The following is a 19,328-nucleotide window of genomic DNA, read 5'->3' on the forward strand; positions in this document are numbered from 1 at the left end:
TTAGCGCTGTGGTGCTGGAGCTTAGTGCTGGAGCTTGGCACTGCGGTGTTGGAGCTTAGCGCTGTGGTGCTGGAGCTTAGTGCTGGAGCTTGGCACTGCGGTGTTGGAGCTTAGCACTGTGGTGCTGGAGCTTAGTGCTGGAGCTTGGCACTGCGGTGTTGGAGCTTAGCACTGTGGTGCTGGAGCTTAGTGCTGGAGCTTGGCACTGCGGTGTTGGAGCTTAGTGCTGTGGTGCTGGAACTTAGTGCTGGAGCTTGGCGCTCCCCATCCCTGGAGGTGTTCAAGAATGCTGTGACACTTGGGACATAGTTTGGTGGTGTTAGGTTGATGGTTGGACTTGATGACCTTAAAGGTCTTTTCCAACCCAAACAATTCTATGCTTCTGCAGCCCCAGAATTGGTGGAGTCAGATGATGGAGTCCCCATCCCAGGAGGTGTTCAAGAAACCTATGTCCATGGCACTTGGGGACATAGTTCAGTGGTGTTAGGTTGATGATTGGACTTGGTGACCTTAGACCCTTGATGACCTTTTCCACCCCAAACAATTCTATGCTTCTAAGGTCTTTGGGGCTACTGCAGCAACTATGGAGGGATAAAAACAGTGCAAATGTGAGCGTGGAGGGAGCAGAAGGTGGTTCCTGGCCCTCACGCCAAGGAGGAAGCAGTTGTGAGCAGGTTTGCATTTTCAGGTCTGCAAGCGAGGTGGGGAGCAGCTTTTTCAGCCTGGTTTTGCAGGCTGAGCTGGGAGGCTCTGGCTACTGAGCTGCCTTCAGCTGGAGGGCCAAAGAGAAGAGAGATTTCACTTCTTCCCTCAAAACCCAGTTACCAGAAAAGGGCAAAACAACCTCCCCCCACCCAAGCCGTTTGTGTTCCCTGCAGGCAGCACTCTGACATCAGTGATGACTGAGAGGTCCCTGTGCCAGGCTTGGGGACCAGGAGCAGGTTTTTGTCATGTGTAATGTCGTGTGTAAGTGCCTCTTGCTGGCTGGGTAGGCTCCCAGCAAGGAGCTGGGAGCAGAGCCGAGAAAGCAGAGCCTGTGGTGCAGCTCTCTGCATTGCAGCACCTGGCATCTCAACGGGGGGGTCGTGGCACAGCCAGGGTCGCTTCCCCCCAGCCCCAGCTCGGCTGGCTGGGTGCTGTGGGAAGGTGCCTGCGTTTCCAGGGGCTGGCTGCTGCTTTCCTGAGGGCTCAGGAGCTGGTTGGCAGCTGAGTTATGGGCTGGGTGCCACCTGCTCGGCGGGAAGCGGTGAGGTGGGGTTTCTGGAAAGGCAGAGCGTGGTGAAGCTTCCTGGCACTGTGCTCCCTTGTGAGCCCAGCAGCAGAGCATCCCACGGAGCCAGCAGCACAGCCTTTTAAAGCCTAAGTGCTCTTCAGCTCCACAGAGGTGCATTAACCAAGCCAGGCCTGATGCCACAGGCTCCAAAGGTTGGTTTGAGGGTGGAGATGCAAACCTCAGGACAGGATGAGAGAGTGTTTAGCCTGGAGAAGAGGAGGCTCAGAGGTGATCTTATTACTGTCTACAACTACCTGAAGGGGCATTGTAGCCAGGTGGGGGGTGGGCTCTTCTCCCAGGCAACCAGCAATAGAACAAGGGGACACAGTCTCAAGTTGTGCCAGGGGAGGTCTAGGCTGGATGTTAGGAAGAAGTTCTTCACACAGAGAGAGTGATTGGCATTGGAATGGGCTGCCCAGGGAGGTGGTGGAGGCACCATGCCTGGGGGTCTTCAAGAAAAGCCTGGATGAGGCACTTAGTGCCAGGGTCTGGTTGACTTGATAGGGCTGGGTGCTAGGTTGGACTGGATGATCTTGGAGCTCTCTTCCAACCTGCTTGATTCTATGATTCTATGATTAATGTCAGGGGCTGGGAGGGACCTCCAAAGCTCAGCTGCCAGAGCAGCATCACCTAGAGCAGATCACACAGGAACACACCCAGGTGGGGGTTTTAATATCTCCAGAGAGAGAGACTCCCCAACCCCCCTGGGCAGCCTGTTCCAGGCTTCTGCCACCCTCACAGGAAAAAAAAATTCCTCTTCATTTTTAAATGAAACTTCCTCTGCCTCAGCTTCCACCACTGCCCCTTGTGCTGGCACTGGGCATCACCCAGCAGAGCCTGGCTCCAGCTCCTGGCACTCACCTGCACCTCTTTATAAGCATTATTAAGGTCACCCCTCAGGCTCCTCCACTCCAAGCCCCAACTCCCTCAGTAAGAGAGATCTTCCATCCCCTTCATCATCTCTGTGGCTCTGTACTGGGCTCTCTCAAGCAGTTCTATGTCCTTCTTGAACTGGGAGGGCCCAGAACTGGACACAGTACTCCAGATGTGGAGAACAGAGGGGGAGGAGAATCTCCCTTGTCCTGTTGACTCCACTTTTCTTGATGAAGAAGGTTGAGCAGAGGACTGGAGCTGCTCTGCTGTGAGGAGAGACTGAGGCAGTTAGGGCTGTTCAGTCTGGAGAGGAGAAGGCTCCTAAGTGACCTTAATATGGCCTTTCAGTATCTTAAGGGGGCTACAAGAAAGCTGGGGAGGGATATTTTAGGCTGTCAGGTTGTGATAGGACTGGGGGGAATGGATAGATTCAGACTGGATGTTAGGAAGAAGCTCTTCACCATGAGAGTGGTGAAACCCTGGAATGGGTTTCCCATGAGGTGGTGGAAGCTCCATCCCTGGAGGTGTTTAAGGCCAGGCTGGATGAGGCTCTGACCAGCCTGATCTAGTGTGAGGTGTCCCTGGGCATGGCAGTGGGGCTCAAACTGGATGACCCTTGTGGTCCCTTCCAACCCTTATTCTATGCCATTTGCCTTCATGGTCCCAAGGGCACCTTGCTGAGTTATGGTCATCTTGTTGCCCACAGGACCCCCAGGCCTTTTTGCAGAGAGCTGCTTTCCAGCAGGTCACAGAATCACAAAACAGTCTGGATTGGAAGGGACCACCAAAGGTTGTCCAGTCCAACCCCCTCTGCAGTCAGCAGGGACCTGCTCAACTAGAGCAGGTTGCCCAGAGCTTGACTGAATACCTTCAGGGCTGGGGACTCAGCCACCTCACTTACACTGGTTGGACTGTTGAAGATTGGAGTTTTGGAGGTCCCTTCCAAACCAGACCATGCTATGATTCTGTGGGGCAGGAGGTTCAGTGCTGGGCCCCATCCTCTTTAACATCTTCATGGATGATCTGGATGAGGGCATCGAGTCAGTCATCAGCAAGTGTGCAGATGACACTAAGCTGGGGGCAGATGTGGCTGGGTTGGAAGGCAGAAGGGCTCTGCAGCAGGACCTTGACTGCCTGCACAGATGGGCAGAGTCCAAGGGGATGGAGTTCAATAGCTCCAAGTGCAGGGTGCTGCACTTTGGCCACAACAACCCCATGCAGAGATACAGGCTGGGGTCGGAGTGGCTGAGAGCAGCCAGACAGAGAGGGATCTGGGGGTGCTGATTGATACCTGCCTGAACATGAGCCAGCAGTGTGCCCAGGTGGCCAAGAGAGCCAGTGGCATCCTGGCCTGCATCAGGAATGGTGTGGCCAGCAGGAGCAGGGAGGTCATTCTGCCCCTGTACTCTGCACTGGTTAGACCTCACCTTGAGTGCTGTGTTCAGTTCTGGGCCCCCCAGTTTAGGAGGGACATTGAGATGCTTGAGCGTGTCCAGAGAAGGGCAACGAGGCTGGGGAGAGGCCTTGAGCACAGCCCTACGAGGAGAGGCTGAGGGAGCTGGGATTGGTTAGCCTGGAGAAGAGGAGGCTCAGGGGAGACCTTATTGCTGTCTGCAACTACCTGAGGGGTGGTTGTGGCCAGGAGGAGGTTGCTCTCTTCTCTCAGGTGGCCAGCACCAGAAGGAGAGGACACAGCCTCAGGCTGTGCCAGGGGAGATTTAGGCTGGAGGTGAGGAGAAAGTTCTTCCCTGAGAGAGTCATTGGACACTGGAATGGGCTGCCCGGGGAGGTGGTGGAGTCGCCGTCCCTGGAGCTGTTCAAGGCAGGACTGGACGTGGCACTTGGTGCCATGGTCTGGCCTTGAGCTCTGTGCTAAAGGGTTGGACTTGATGATCTGTGAGGTCTCTTCCAACCCTGATGATACTGGGATACTGTGATCCTGTTATTCCTCCCCACGTGCAGGACTCTACACTTGCCCTTGTTGAATTGCCTAAGGTTGCTCTCTGCCCAGCTCTCCAGCCTGGCCAGATCTTACTGGATGGCATTTCAGAGCATGCCTTGGCAACAAAAGACCAAGCAGAGATCAATCTGGCTCTGGCATTTTCGCTCTGCAGACTCATCTCCCAAGGCTCCTGTGAAAGCCTGTGGTGACCCATATGGGAGCTGCAGAGAGCTGCCCTGGCTTAAGCTCTTGAGTCAACAGGAAAACACATCACACATGCATCCTGGAGCCACAGTGCCAGCCTGATCCTCCTCCTGCAGGCTTTTGCTCTGTGCAGTGATTATTCCTAATTATTACCAGTGCTGATCTTGTTTTCCCCCCTGGGGAATTTGATTTGGTGCAGTTTGCTGCTCCATGACTGTAGCCTGTGGCTGCTAAAGCCTTTTCCTACCCCTAAGGTTGCACCTCTGTGTAAACAGGAATATTCCCTCAGCTATTTCTTTACTTTGGAAACCCACTTTAGGTTTCCAAACTGCTCTGTGTTGGTGCTCCTAACACCTGTGGAGGGTTGCAGCACCTCAGGCTTTATGGCAGGCCCTGGAAGATGCTGGTGAGCTTGCTGCCCATCCCTTGTGGTCCTTAACTACAACAGAGTCATCCTCCTATGAGGGCAGGCTGGGACAGTTGGGGCTGTTCAGCTCAGAGAAGAGAAGGCTCTAGGAAGATCTTAGAGAGTCATAGAATAGAATCATAGAATCAGTGAGGGTTGGAAGGGACCACAAGGAGCAGGCAGTTCCAACCCCCCTGCCATGCTCAGGGACACCCTACCCTAGAGCAGGCTGCACACAGCCTCAGCCAGCCTGGCCTCAAACACCTCCAGCCATGGGGCCTCAACTACCTCCCTGGGCAACCCATTCCAGCCTCTCACCACTCTCCTTTCTCCTCACCTCCAGCTTTGCTCCATTCCCCCCAGTCCTCTCAACCTTAGGTGCTGGGGAGGTGTGGTGGGTTTGAGAAAATCACAGCCCCCACCTGAAGATTTACCAGACCAGCTCAGAAGGTTTGGAAGTAAACTAAAGCTCTACTGTACATCAGGCTAAAGGTGTAAGCATGCATCCAAAATGCATTTACAGGTATTTACAGGTTACAAACAATAGAGAAATCAAAGCCTCCCTCCCTGGACACAGAAAGCCCAGAAGGGGCCAGCAGCACCACCTTCTCTCCCCTCAGCCAGCAAACCAACAAGATCTCAGGTGTTATCTGCTCAGTCAAGGTTAGTATTCAGCTAGCACAGAATGTCAGGGGCTGGAAGGCACCTCCAGAGCTCAGCCAGTCCAACCCCCCTGCCAGAGCAGCATCACCCAGAGCAGATCACACAGGAACACATCCAGGCAGCTCTTGAATCTCTCCACGGAGGGAGAATCCACAGCCCCCCTGGGCAGCCTGTGCCAGGCTCTGTCATCTTCACAGGGAAAAAATTCCTCCTCATGTTTCCATGGCACCTCCACTGCCTCAGCTTCCACCACTGCCCCTTGTGCTGGCATTGGGCATCACCCAGCAGAGCCTGGCTGCAGCCTCTGCCACTCAGCTGCACAGCTTTATAAGCATCACTGAGGTCTCCTCTTAGGCTCCTCTTCTCCAAGCCCCAGCTCCCTCAGCCTCTCCTTGTACAAGAGATCTTCCATTCCCTTCATCATCTCTGTGGCTCTGTGCTGAACACACTCAAGCACCTCTGAGGGGCCCAGAACTGGACACAGTACTCCAGATGCAGCCTCACCAGGGCAGAGCAGAGGGGTAGGAGAACCTCTCCGACCTCCTAGCCACAGCCCTTCTAATCCACCTCAGAATGGCATTGCCCCTCCTGGCTTCAGGAGCACATTGCTGGCTCAACCAGCAATAGAACAAGGGGACACAGTGTGAAGTTGTGCTGAGGGAAGTCTAGACTGGATGTTAGGAGGAAGTTGTTGGCAGAGAGAGTGATTGGCATTGGAATGGGCTGCCCAGGGAGGTGGTGGAGTCTGTGTGGCTGGAGGTGTTGAAGCCAAGGCTGGCTGGGGCACTTAGTGCCATGGTCTGGTTGGTTGTCTAGGGCTGGGTGCTAGGTTGTGCTGGCTGAGCTTGGAGCTCTCTTCCAACCTGCTTGATTCTATGATTCATGGTCAACCTCTCATCCAGTGGGAGCTCCAAATCCTTTCCCTCCTCACTGCCTTCCAGCAGGTCAGTCCCCACGGATGAGCAGTGGAGGAGATAGAAAGCAGAAGGCAAAGGGAACAGAGAGTGAGAAGCTGTTTTATCCATTGTCATTTTACCCCTCTTAGCAATCCAAAGGATGATAGAGACTTTAGCATTGTTTTCTTTTCACCCCCAGTGCCAGAATTCATTTACACTGCACTGTCCTGATTTCCTCTGGGTGGAATTGTCCTGTAAGCCTTCAACTACTACAGGAGGGACCTTTTGACAAGTGACAGGATGAGAGGGAATGGATTGAACCTGGAAGAAACTGGACTGGAGATTAGGAAGAAATTCTTGACAGTGAGGGTGGTGAGACCCTGGCACAGGTTGAGGGTGGTGAGACACTGGCACAGGTTGCCTAGGGAGGTTGTGGAGCACAGAAGCACCCAATGTGATCAAAGATCACATTGGGTGCTTCTGTGCTCCACAACTTCCCTGGAGGTGTTCAAGGCCAGGTTGGATGAGGTCTTGAGTAATCTGTTCTAGTGGGAGGTGTCCCTGCCTATGGCAGGGGTTTGGAACTGGCTAATCCTTGAGGTCCCTTCCAAACTAAACCATTCTATAAGCAAGGAAACAATTCACAGGATCAGAGGATATTAAGGGGTGGAAGAGATCTCCATAGATCATCAAGTGGGAGATGTCCCTGCCTATGGTGGGGGTGTTGGAATTGGATGACCTTTAAGGTCTCTTCCAACTCAACCTATTTTATGAGCCTACAAAAATAGAATAGAATCAAGCAGGCTGGAAGAGAGCTCCAAGCTCAGCCAGACCAACCTAGAACCCAGCCCTGCCCAACCAACCAGACCATGGCACTAAGTGCCCCAGCCAGGATTGGCTTCAACACCTCCAGCCACAGAGACTCCACCACCTCCCTGGGCAGCCCATTCCAATGCCAATCACTCTCTCTGACAACAACTTCCTAACAACATCCAGCCTAGACCTGCCCTGGCACAGCTTGAGGCTGTGTCCCCTTCTTCTGGCCCTGGCTGCCTGGCAGCAGAGCCCAACCCCACCTGGCTACAGCCTCCCTGCAGGCAGCTGCAGGCAGCAATGAGGTGTCCCCCCCCCGCCTCCTCTTCTCCAGGCTGCACAACCTTTCTCTGTGTCATTCATGAGACAATGGTCCCCAAGCACATCTGATGTGCTGGATGAAGCCTCGAGCAACCTGTGCTAGTGGGAGGTGTCCCTGCTCATGGCAGGAGGGTTGGAACTGGATGAGCTTTAAGGACTTTTCCCACCCAACCCATTGTGATTCCTGCAGCGGTGCAAGGAGGATACAGCAGCATCAGTCAGTAACTTTTTTTCTCCCCTTCTTTCTTCCTTGCAGGTGATGCTGTGGGAGATTTTCCTTGTGGAGAGGAGCCTCCTGCCAGGCAATGTGAGAGTGGGACCACCTGCAGGGAGTACTGGCAAGGGCCCAACTATGGCATCACCAACTTCGACAACATCCTCTTTGCTGTGCTCACTGTCTTCCAGTGCATCACCATGGAGGGATGGACTGACATCCTCTACAACGTGAGTTCTCCGGGGGGGGCAGCACTCCTGGGGGCTCTTATGTGTTGTGACAGCTTGGGAAGAGTTGTTTTGGCTCAACAAGTGATGTAGTTTACGCAGTTTTGGCCCTAATGATTTGCTCCTCACCCTGCTGCTTTTGGGAGGATCGTTCCTATTCTCTTAAAGGTTGTTCTGCAGGTCCTGTTAAGAGCCACTCTTGTGGCCTTTGGTGGTCTGAGGTTGCAGACTTGCTTACCTGTGATGTGATGTCTTGGCTTAGGGTGGTGTTGCCATGTGTGAGAAGTGCTGTGTGCCCATCCAGGGTGCTGGTGTGCTCTGCTGTGGGTGGGCAGAATCATAGAATCAAACAGGTTGGAAGAGAGCTCCAAGCTCAGCCAGCCCAACCTAGCACCCAGCCCTATTCAGTCAACCAGACCATGGCACTAAGTGCCCCAGCCAGGCTTGGCTTCAACACCTCCAGCCACTCCACCACCTCCCTGGGCAGCCCATTCCAATGCCAATCACTCTCTCTGACAACAACTTCCTCCTCACATCCAGCCTAGACCTGCCCTGGCACAGCTTGAGGCTGTGTCCCCTTGTTCTGTTGCTGCTTGCCTGGCAGCAGAGCCCAACCCCACCTGGCTACAGCCTCCCTGCAGGCAGCAATGACAATGTCCTCTTGATGCACCACAGCAAATGAGGTCCCAATCTGCACAACACAGGGTGGCAAACCCAGAACCCAGTGCCTTGTTCACACTTTGTACCTGCAGGTTTCCTCTCTTGATCTGGTTTAACTCAAAAGCCACATCAATGAGCAGCACTGAGGGCCCAGTACTGGTTTTGGCAGCTCCAAGATCATAGAAAAGCCTTCCAGTCACCTTCACACTTGACATGACTCTGGCTATAGAGAAGATACCCCAGGCTGAGCTTCCTCACTGCTGCCAGACAGGACCACGACTGCCACAGCCCCTCTAGGTCAGAAGCTCTTGGGCAGTTTTGCTCTTTCCAGTTGTACCAAGTGCAGGAGGTTGGCAGCTTCCCCCAGCCAGCAACACAGAAGGGCTCTGTTGTCTTTCAGGCAGTGTAATGCTCTCACTTCTGCCTGTAACTTACAGCTGCTCTTTTGAGGTGTCCTGTCTTGAGAGGCAAGCTCCCAACCCTTGCCAGGAGGCTGGGAATGGACCTCTTCAGCTGGCTTCCAGCATCTGGTTTGCATTCCCTTGCCAGGTGGGGTGGCTGGGAGGGAGCTGTGTGTCTGCTGCAGAGCTGTGGTTTGCTTGGATCTTCACATGCTTCTGCCAGGCACTCAGGGACAGAACAAGAGGGCACAGCCTCAAGCTGTGCCAGGACAGGTTCAGGCTGGATGTTAGGAGGAAGTTGTGCACAGCAAGAGAGGCTGGCTTTGGAATGGGCTGCCCAGGGAGGTGGTGGAGTCCCCATCTCTGCAGGGGTTTAAGAGGGGTCTGGATGAGGCACTTAGTGCTCTGGGTTAGTTAATTAGAAGGTAATAGGTTGGACTTCATGACCTCAAAGGTCTTTTCCAGCCTGGTTAATTCTGTGTACATCCTCAGCACGCGGAAGCTAAGTTGTGCTGCCTCTTGATTCCAGCCCAGTGCATAGCTGTGTCCATCCAGTTAACTTGATTGGATAGCAACAAGTTGTTGTTTCCCATGTGGATGCTTACCCAAGGGCCTTGGTGGGCTTTGAGTCCTGTGCTGAGCACTGCTGCTCTCTTCTAGACTCTTAGTAATGTCCTAGGGGAGCCTCTAGGCTCTGGGTTGCTGGCTCCTGGAAGGAAGGAGGGTTGAGATGTGCTTTTGGTGACTGAGACCTCATCCATCCTCATCAGTGAGTGCTGCCCTGCCAGCCCACCCAGCAGAAAGGTCCATCCTCATCAGTGAGTGCTGCCCTGCCAGCCCACCCAGCAGAAAGGTCCATCCTCATCAGTGAGGGGTTCCCTGCCAGCCCACCCAGCAGAAAGGTCCATCCTCATCAGTGAGTGCTGCCCTGCCAGCCCACCCAGCAGAAGGGTCCATCCTCATCAGTGAGTGCTGCCCTGCCAGCCCACCCAGCAGAAAGGTCCATCCTCATCAGTGAGTGCTGCCCTGCCAGCCCACCCAGCAGAAAGGTCCATCCTCACCCAGCAGGCAGCTGTCCTGTGCCCACTTTCAGCCCTTTTGTTCAGCCAGGTTGGACTCAATGAGCAAAGCTGGAGATGGGTAGGTTCAGGCTGGAGGTGAGGAGGAAGTTGCTGAGCAGGAGAGTGGTGAGAGGCTGGAATGGGTTGCCCAGGGAGGTGGTTGAGGCCCCATGGCTGGAGGTGTTTGAGGCCAGGCTGGCTAAGGCTGTGTGCAGCCTGCTCTAGGGTAGGGTGTCCCTGGGCATGGCAGGGGGGTTGGAACTGGCTGCTCCTTGTGGTCCCTTCCAGCCCTGACTGATTCTGTGATTCCATCTTGAAGGTCTTTTTCAACCTGCTTCATTCTGTGATCCTACAGTGGGTGTGAAGTTGGTCTAGAGGATGATACAGTTGCTTTGTGGTGCTAAAGGACTTAGCAAGTGGTAGGGTGAGAGGAAATGGCATCAGGTTGTACCAGGGGATGTTTAGGTTGGGTATGAGGAGAAACTTCTTCACTGAAAGGATTCTCAAAGACTGCAACAGGCTGCCCAGGGAGGTGGTTGAATCCCCAACCCTGCAGGTGCTTAGAGGACACAGAGGTGTGGTGCTGAGGGACATGGCTTACTGGAGCCCTGTGTGCAGTTCTGGAGCTCCCAACACAAGCAGGACATGGAATTGTTTGAGACAGTCCAGAGGAGGCCACCAAGATGCTGAGAGGGCTGCAGCAGCTCTGCTCTGAGGACAGGCTGAGAGAGTTGGGATTGGAGGAGGCCTTGGAGTGGCCTTCTGGGATCTGAGGGGGGCTGCAGGGAGGTGGTGGAGTCTCTGTGACTGGAGGTGTTGAAGCCAAGCCTGGCTGGGGCACTTAGTGCCATGGTCTGGTTGGTTGGGCAGGGCTGGGTGCTAGGTTGGGATGGGTGATCTCTTCCAACCTGCTGGATTCTATGACTCTGTGTTGGCCTAGCCAGAAGTGCCACCCTGTAAAAACAGAGCAAAGCTTAGCACTGCCTGCAAACCATTTCACTGGCCAGGAGCACAACAAAGCCTTCAACCTGCTGCATTCCAGACCCAGGCTGGGCTCTTTCACAGACCTTCCTGTGGTGGTTTCTGCAACACAGGGCTGTGTTATTGCTATCAACCACAGCACATCACAAGGAGCATTTCTGCTGTTTGAAGCCAGTACCTCTGATTTATTACCTTCTCCATTCATTGCTCAGTGCCTCTGTTTCTCCCCAGTCTCTACCCTTAAACCATCACTTAAAGCCATCTCCAGAAGGACCATTTCCCCACTGCATGTCTTCCCCTTGCTCTGAAACATCAGCACACAACCAGTTTCTCTCATTCAGCAATCCCACTGCTTCCTCCTTAGGCCAGCCCTTGTAAGAAAAGCCCATTAGCATCCTGGCTGCCATTGATTAATCAATACCTGCTGGATTAGATCATCTTCCCCCAAACTGCTCTTTGTAGCACATGCAAAAAACCCTCCAGAGCTTACTATTGGGGTATTGATTTTGGGGGTTGCTTTGCAAACTATTAGAGTATCATTCTTGATGCTCATTAATCTCATTGGCAACAGATGCCTGAAGGAGAGGCAGTTGGGGACTTGTTGTATTATCATGGAATAGAATCACAGAATCAAGCAGGTTGGAAGAGACCTCTAAGATCATCCAGCCCAACCCAGCACCCAGCCCTGCCCAACCAACCAGACCATGGCACTGAGTACCCCAGCCAGGCTTGGCTTCAACACCTCCAGGTGACTCCAGCACCTCCCTGGGCAGCCCACTCCAATGCCAATCACTCTCTCTGACAACAACTTCCTCCTAACATCCAGCCTAGACCTGCCCTGGCACAGCTTGAGGCTCTGTTCCCTTGTTCTGTTGCTGGGTGCCTGGCAGCAGAGCCCAACCCTACCTGGCTACAGCCTCCCTGCAGGTAGTTGTGGACAGCAATGAATCTGAGGCTTCAGCTTAGGATGTAATGCTTGGTGGGTTCATGTCTCTAACAGGTGTCACAGACTGGATGGGGTTGGAAATGACATTCAAAGGTCATTCAGTCCAACCCCCTGCACTCAGCAAGGACATCTGCAGCTAGAGTTAGGTTGCTCAGAATCCAGGACAACCTTATCTGGAATGGTTCCAGGGATGGGACAGCTACAACCTGTGATGGTTTGGATGTTCTCTGTCCCCTCACACTGAAATTCACCCAGACTAGACTCAGCTGGCTGGAAATTAAAGACTGAAGCTTTATATTTACAGCTCAGCACAATGTCCAAGCAGATATTGACAGCAATACACAAGTTAAACGTAATACAGAAGCACAGCAACCCTCCCAGAAAGCAGAGTGCCCAGGAGGGGCTCCCAACCACCCTTCCACCTCCTTCCCACCCCTCTGCCTTACCCCAGACTTTGTTTTACATTCAAGGTGAATCTGGCCTAGGGGGGTTAGGTGCTCAAGCAAAGCCTGGATGAGGCACTTAGTGCCATGGTCTGGTTGGTTGGGCAGGGCTGGGTGCTAGGTTGTGCTGGCTGAGCTTGGAGCTCTCTTCCAACCTGCTTGGTTCTGTGATTCTATGCCACGGGGCCATTCTGAAGGCAGTGCTCATACAACCATTGCCAGCAGCCACCTCTGCCTGCTCCCCCTTGGCTCTGCCCCCTGTGCTGTGTCCCCAGCTCCCTGTGCTTGCTGTGGAGCTGGCTGTGGCTTTTGCAGGTTAGTAGCTGAAAAGAGGACGTGGGTGGAGAAGATCCACTCCATGCAGCCCTTTTCTTGTTCACAGCTTCAGTCAGCTGCTGTTTTCTGGCTGCTTGGCTTTTGTCTTGCTTTCTTCTGTGCCTACTCTGAAGTTCATCAAATTTTAAAGCTAAACAAGAGCCCAAACCACACTGCAGCAGTGACTGAAAGCTCAGTGTGTGGTTGTCAGAGTGGGCAGAGATAACAGCAGTGCCACCAGCCCATCAGCATCTGCACATTAACACTGCCTCAATCAGCTGGATCCCTGCTGGACCCATGCTGGCTTGGTATGAAGAGAAGCTGGAAGGTGTTGCCTCTTGCATGCAGAACTTGAATGGTGAGGTCTTTCTCCTTGCTTTGTTGGAGGACAGGCAGCAGGGTTGCCTCAACATCAGGATAAACTTCTTTCTTGTAAGGGTGCTGGAAGCTTGGAGCAGGCTGCCCACAGAGGTTGTGGAGTCTCCTTCTCTGGAGGCTTTCCAAACCCACCTGGATGTGTCCCTGTGTGGCCTGCCCTGGGTGACTCTGCTCTGGCAGGGAGGATGATGATCTCCAGAGGTCCCTTCCAAGCCCTACCATTCTGTGACATGCCCAACATCCACCCAAACATTCTGAGGCCAGCAGCACTTTTGCTCCAGCCTTCCTAGCTGCCTATGACCACCTCTAACTACAGCCCTTGGCTGCACTAATAGCATGAATCCAGCCAGGCTTAAACAGGAGCTAATCCTTCTGCTTTTTGTTTCTCCCCCTCTCCAGCCTCTCAGAGCTGGGGAGACTGAAAAGGCAGAGCCACTGCTGTTTTATGCCCTGATCCAAAGGCTCACAGCACAGAAAATCAATTCCCAAAGACACTAACAGGATTTCCTGATGAAAAATTCATCCCTTGCCCAGCTCCAGTGGACTCCCTCACTCAGCTGCTTCCCCCAGAGTGTGCCCTCAGCACTCTGAATTCTACAGCAGCCAGGCTGGGGAAGGGTCTAGAGCACAAACCCTGTGAGGAGCAGCTGAGGGACCTGGGGGTGCTGAGGCTGAAGAAGAGGAGGCTGGGGACAGTTGGGTTGCTGAGGCTGGAGAAGAGGAGGCTGAGGGCAGTTGGGTTGCTCATGCTGGAGAAGAGGAGGATGAGGGCAGTTGGGTTGCTGAGCCTGGAGAAGAGGAGGCTGGGGACAGTTGGGTTGCTCATGCTGGAGAAGAGGAGGATGAGGGCAGTTGGGTTGCTGAGGCTGGGGAAGAGGAGGCTGAGGGCAATTGGGTTGCTGAGGCTGGAGAAGAGGAGGCTGAGGGGAGTTGGGTTGCTGAGGCTGGAGAAGAGGAGGCTGAGGGGAGTTGGGTTGCTGAGGCTGGAGAAGAGGAGGCTGAGGGCAATTGGGTTGCTGAGGCTGGAGAAGAGGAGGCTGAGGGGAGTTGGGTTGCTGAGGCTGGAGAAGAGGAGGCTGAGGGCAGTTGGGTGGCTGAGGGCAGTTGGGTTGCTGAGGCTACAGAAGGGGAGGCTGAGGGGAGTTGGGTTGCTGAGGCTGGAGAAGAGGAGGCTGAGGGCAATTGGGTTGCTGAGGCTGGAGAAGAGGAGGCTGAGGGCAGTTGGGTTGCTGAGGCTACAGAAGAGGAGGCTGAGGGCAGTTGGGTTGCTGAGGCTGCAGAAGAGGAGGCTGAGGGCAGTTGGGTTGCTGAGGCTGGAGAAGAGGAGGCTGAGGGCAGTTGGGTTGCTGAGGCTGGAGAAGAGGAGGCTGAGGGCAGTTGGGTTGCTGAGGCTGGAGAAGAGGAGGCTGAGGGCAATTGGGTTGCTGAGGCTGGAGAAGAGGAGGCTGAGGGGAGTTGGGTTGCTGAGGCTGGAGAAGAGGAGGCTGAGGGCAGTTGGGTTGCTGTGGCTGGAGAAGAGGAGGCTGAGGGCAGTTGGGTGGCTGAGCCTGGAGAAGAGGAGGGGACTTAGTCTCAATCATCAGAGGTCCCTCTGTGATTGAAGCAGCATGTTTAGGCTCACACAGTGGGTGAGTGTCAGAGGTTGTCACTTGCTCAGGGAGCTATGATTCACCATTGGGTCTCCACTGCTGAGGAGAGTGGTTTTGGAGAGGGCTATTTTGCAGTGGTGGGGGTATTTTTCCAGCCATTCCCAGCCTCTGGTCTTCTCTAGCAAGGCAGCATTCCCCTGGTGCAGGATCTCCATCAGAAGTGAGCCCTGGACCTCTTTTCAACGTTTGGGCTCTGCTGCCAGGCAAGCAGTAATAGCACAAGGGGACACAGCCCCAAGCTGTGCCAGGGGAGGTCTGGGCTGGATGTTAGGAGGAAGTTGCTGCCAGAGAGAGTGATTGGCATTGGAATGGGCTGCCCAGGGAGGTGGTGGAGTGGCTGTGGCTGGAGGTGTTGAAGCCAAGCCTGGCTGGGGCACTTAGTGCCATGGTCTGGTTGACTGGATAGGGCTGGGTGCTAGGTTGGACTGGCTGAGCTTGGAGCTCTCTTCCACCCTGGCTGATTCTATGATTCTATGGTTTAATGCAGATCTGCAGAAGGCTGCAGGACCACGAGAGGCACAATGTGCTCCATGGAAACTGTGCCTGTGGATCTGTAGGAAAAAAGGCTGAGGCTTTTATTCCCACTTAACTAAGGAGCCAGGAAAGCTGCTACTCCTCGGGGTCAGCAGAGCCCTCCCTTCATCCTGACCCTTGTGCATCCACTGCCACCTGTTGGGTTTGTTGTCTGGCTTGGGCAAACCTCCTTTATTACTCTCCAGCAAAAACAGGCTGGGAGAGTTGGGGCTGATCAGCCTGGAGAAGAGAAGACTCCACAGAGATCTTAAAGCAGCCTTCCAGTACCTGAAGAGGGCTAGAGGAGAACAGGTGAAGGACTTTGCACAAGGGCTGTGAGTGACAGGACAAGGGACAATGGATTGCATCTGGAGGAGGGGAGATTCAGGCTGGCTGTTAGGAGGAAGCTCTTTCCAATGAGAGTAGTCAAATACTGAAATAGGTTGCCCAGAGAGGTGGTGGAGACCTGGAGGTGTCCAAGGTCAAACTTGATGGGGCCCTGAGCAACCTCAGAATAAGTTTCCAAGGGAGGAGGTGGAATCACCATCCCTGGAGGTGCTCAGGAAGCATGTGGCCATGGCACTCTGGGACATGGTGTAATGGCCATGGTGGTGTTAGGTTGGTGGTTGGATGTGCTGATCTTAGAGGTCTCTCCTGAGTGACACCCTGCAGTGATTCTCTGAAGCTGCTCTAGTTGGAGGTGTCCCTGCTGACTGCAGGGGGGTTGGACAAGCTGACCCTCAGGGGTCCCTTCCAACCCAGTGCACTCTCTGCTTCCTGCTGGGCATGCAGCCCCAGGCTGGGTCTCTTCTCAGGGCTGAAATCCTTTTTGATGCCAGGCAGTCTAGGACTGGGATCCATTACAGGGAAGCTGAGGTTATGGACTGCTTCCTTAATGGGCCATTCATTTCCCTCTGGAAGCTGATGCTTGATTGCCCTGCATCAAGGAGGGCTCCATTACTGCTCCTCTTTCCCTGCTGCTGCATTCACTGTGGGGTGTTCAGAAGAGTTGGGATTGATTGTGGGCAGTGGTGGTGGTGGCTGGGGTCAGTGGCAGGGTGGGACTTGCTTCACTGGCATTAATGCAAGCAAGGCAGGGAGTTTGCTCTCTCCAGAAAACAGCTTTGTGACTAAGAAGTTGGTCTGTGGTGGCATCAGGAAAGCTGAAGAGTGTGGTGTAAGTGGATGCTCAGGAAAGAAGGAGCTTGGGCTTGGTGGTTTGGCTCTTTCCAAAGGGACAGGTCTGTCTTGAAGGGTTATCCAATCACTTCCACAAGGTTGAGGTGAACTTAGATGTGGTGCAGCTGCCTGGGGATTTAGAGAGGAGCAGCATCAAAGGCTTTGCAGTAAGGAGCCTACCTTGTAAATAGTCACTGCTGCTGTGATACCCTGAGGAGTCAGGAGGGCAGGAGAATGCCAGCTCAGAAAGCTCAGCCCAGCTTTTCCTTGCTGCTCCACTCTTTGTGCTCCCACAGTTCCCATTTGCAATTGGAATCAATGAAAGCTTTCTAGCAAGACTTTGTCTGGAAGGTGATTTATGCCTGAAGCCAAAAGGCTGAATCATCAGCTGGGTGAAGTGCTCAAAGAGCAAGCTGGAGAAAACTCCTGAGTCAGCAGCACAGCTGCCCCAGCTGAGCACTTCCCTCAGCTGCACATCTGTCAGCTGTGGCCTGCTTCTGCTCAAACAGGGCTGAGGAGCAACAGGTGGGTTTGGAGAGATACTGTGTCCTGAGGACAGGAGAGAGCCTTTTCTCCAGCAAAGGGAGTCCAATTCTCCTCCTAAGTGATGTTTGGGTCCAGGGATGCGTTACAATGGAGCCATTAAGTTGTTTTCTTCAGTCTAGGGGGGCTGAAATGTTGCAGTCTGATGTTGTGAGTGGTTTCCAGCTTAATCCAGAGCAGACATCCCTGAAGAACAGGCAGAGCAACTTCTGGACCATGAAACTAGATAAAAAAACCTGCCTAGGGCAGCAGCTTGCTGTGGGCAGCAATGCTGCTCCAGTACAGCGTGTCCTAGAGCAGCAAACCTGACTGCTTCTGCAACTGGGACAAGCTTAGTCCTAACCCAGCCCACTGACAGCAGTTGTGGCTCTCAGCAGTGTGGACCAGCCCCTGCACTGGGCTGGTGCAACCATTCTGTCTCCTGCCTTGGTGGTGCTGGCACAGACAGGCAGCCAGCAAGGCTAAGGGGGTGAATGTCTCCTCTAATTGGCACTGGTGAGGCCACACCTTGAATGCTGGGTCCAAGTAGGACATGGAGATGCTGAAGCAGGTCCAGAGAAGGGAATCAAAGTTGATAAAGGGTCTTGAACACAAGTCCCATGAGCTGATTGAACTGGGGTGGTTTGGTCTGGAGAAAAGGAGGCTGAGGGGACACCTCATTGCCCTCGTGCAGCTGCTCCTTTGCCTCCCTACAGCTACCTCCTTAACCCCCTACAGCTGCCCCTTTGCCTCCCTACAACTACTTCCTTCACCCCCATGCAGCTGCTCCTTTGCCTCCCTACAGCTGCCCCTTTGCATCCCTACAACTACTTCCTTGACCCCCGTGCAGCTGCTCCTTTGCATCCCTACAACTACCTCCTCAACCCCCTACAATTGCCCCTTTGCTCCCCTACAACTACCTCCTCGACCCCCTACAACTGCCCCTTTGCCCCCCTACAGCTACCTCCTTGACCCCCTACAGCTGCCCCTTTGCATCCCTACAACTACCTCCTCGACCCCCTACAATTGCCCCTTTGCCCCCCTACAGCTACCTCCTTGACCCCCTACAGCTGCCCCTTTGCCCCCCTACAGCTACCTCCTTGACCCCCTACAGCTGCCCCTTTGCCTCCCTTTACCTCCTTGCCCCCCTACAACTGCCTCTTTGCTTCCCTACAGCTACCTCCTTGACCCCTACAACTGCTCCCTTGCCCCTTTACAACCACCCCATTGCCCTTTACAACCACCTCAAGGAGGCTGGAGGAAGGTGAGAGTTGGTCTGCATGCAAGAAGTGACATGCCAAGAGGAGACAGCCTCAGGTTGTGCCAAGGCAGGCTCAGGTTGGATATCAGCAACAGTTGCTTGCCAAGAAGGTTTGTGAGGCATTGGAACAGGCTGCCCAGGGGGATGGGGGAGTCACCATCCCTGGAGGGATCTGAAAGCCTGAGGGCTGTGTTTCAGTGGCAGTGGCTTAGCAGCAGCAGTGAGGCTGTGTTAAGGAGGGGTTTGAATCTGGGTTGGGAGTGAATTGTCACGAGGCTGATGTCAAAAGTGATTAAATGGTTTAATAACTATGCAAAGAAAACTCCCCCAGACTTCTTTACAATTCACACAGAGTCTGTGGTGTGGTTGGTGGAACTGCTTTTGCAGAATGTGTGTATCTAGAGTCAAATTGAATGATCTAGGGGGAGATACAGGCTGGATGTTAGGAGGAAGTTGTTGGCACTTTGGCCACAACAACCCCAAGCAGCACTACAGGCTGGGGCCAGAGTGGCTGAGAGCAGGCAGGCAGAGAGGGAGCTGGGGGTGCTGGCAGAGAGGAGCTGAAGCTGAGGCAGCAGTGCCCAGGTGGGCAGCAGAGCCAATGGCATCCTGGGCTGGCTGAGGAGCAGTGTGGGCAGCAGGACAAGGGAGGTTCTTCTGCCCCTGTGCTCAGCACTGCTCAGGCCACACCTTGAGTGCTGTGTCCAGTTCTGGGCTTCTCAATTGCAGAGAGATGTTGAGGTGCTGGAAGGTGTTTGGAGAAGGGCAGCAAGGCTGGGGAGGGGCCTGGAGCAGAGCCCTGTGAGGAGAGGCTGAGGGAGCTGGGGGGGTGCAGCCTGCAGCAGAGGAGGCTCAGGGCAGAGCTGATTGCTGCCTGCAGCTGCCTGCAGGGAGGCTGTAGCCAGGTGGGGTTGGGCTCTGCTGCCAGGCACCCAGCAAGAGAAGAAGGGGACACAGCCTCAAGCTGTGCCAGGGGAGGTCTAGGCTGGATGTTGTTAGGAAGTTGTTGTCAGAGAGAGTGATTGGCATTGGAATGGGCTGCCCAGGGAGGTGGTGGAGTCTGTGTGGCTGGAGGTGTTGAAGCCAAGCCTGGCTGGGGCACTTAGTGCCATGGTCTGGTTGGTTGGGCAGGGCTGAGTGCTAGGTTGGGCTGGCTGAGCTTGGAGCTCTCTTCCAGCCTGGCTGAT

The 19,328-nt window shown here is 54.2% G+C and overlaps 1 protein-coding gene across 16 annotated transcripts in view; it reads left to right on the forward strand.

Annotated features, from left to right (window-relative positions):
* The window catches only part of CACNA1B (calcium voltage-gated channel subunit alpha1 B), a 482,132-nt gene that overhangs the window by 179,447 nt on the left and 283,357 nt on the right, over positions 1 to 19,328 (forward strand). For all 16 annotated transcript variants that reach the window (XM_064171600.1, XM_064171605.1, XM_064171604.1 and 13 more), the window contains one exon: positions 7,648 to 7,835. In XM_064171600.1, coding sequence (XP_064027670.1) covers positions 7,648 to 7,835 — 188 coding nt within the window. The remainder of the gene's footprint in view (positions 1 to 7,647; positions 7,836 to 19,328) is intronic.

The sequence above is a fragment of the Pogoniulus pusillus genome, chromosome 35 (assembly GCF_015220805.1).
Source record: "Pogoniulus pusillus isolate bPogPus1 chromosome 35, bPogPus1.pri, whole genome shotgun sequence".
Taxonomy (NCBI): domain Eukaryota; kingdom Metazoa; phylum Chordata; class Aves; order Piciformes; family Lybiidae; genus Pogoniulus; species Pogoniulus pusillus.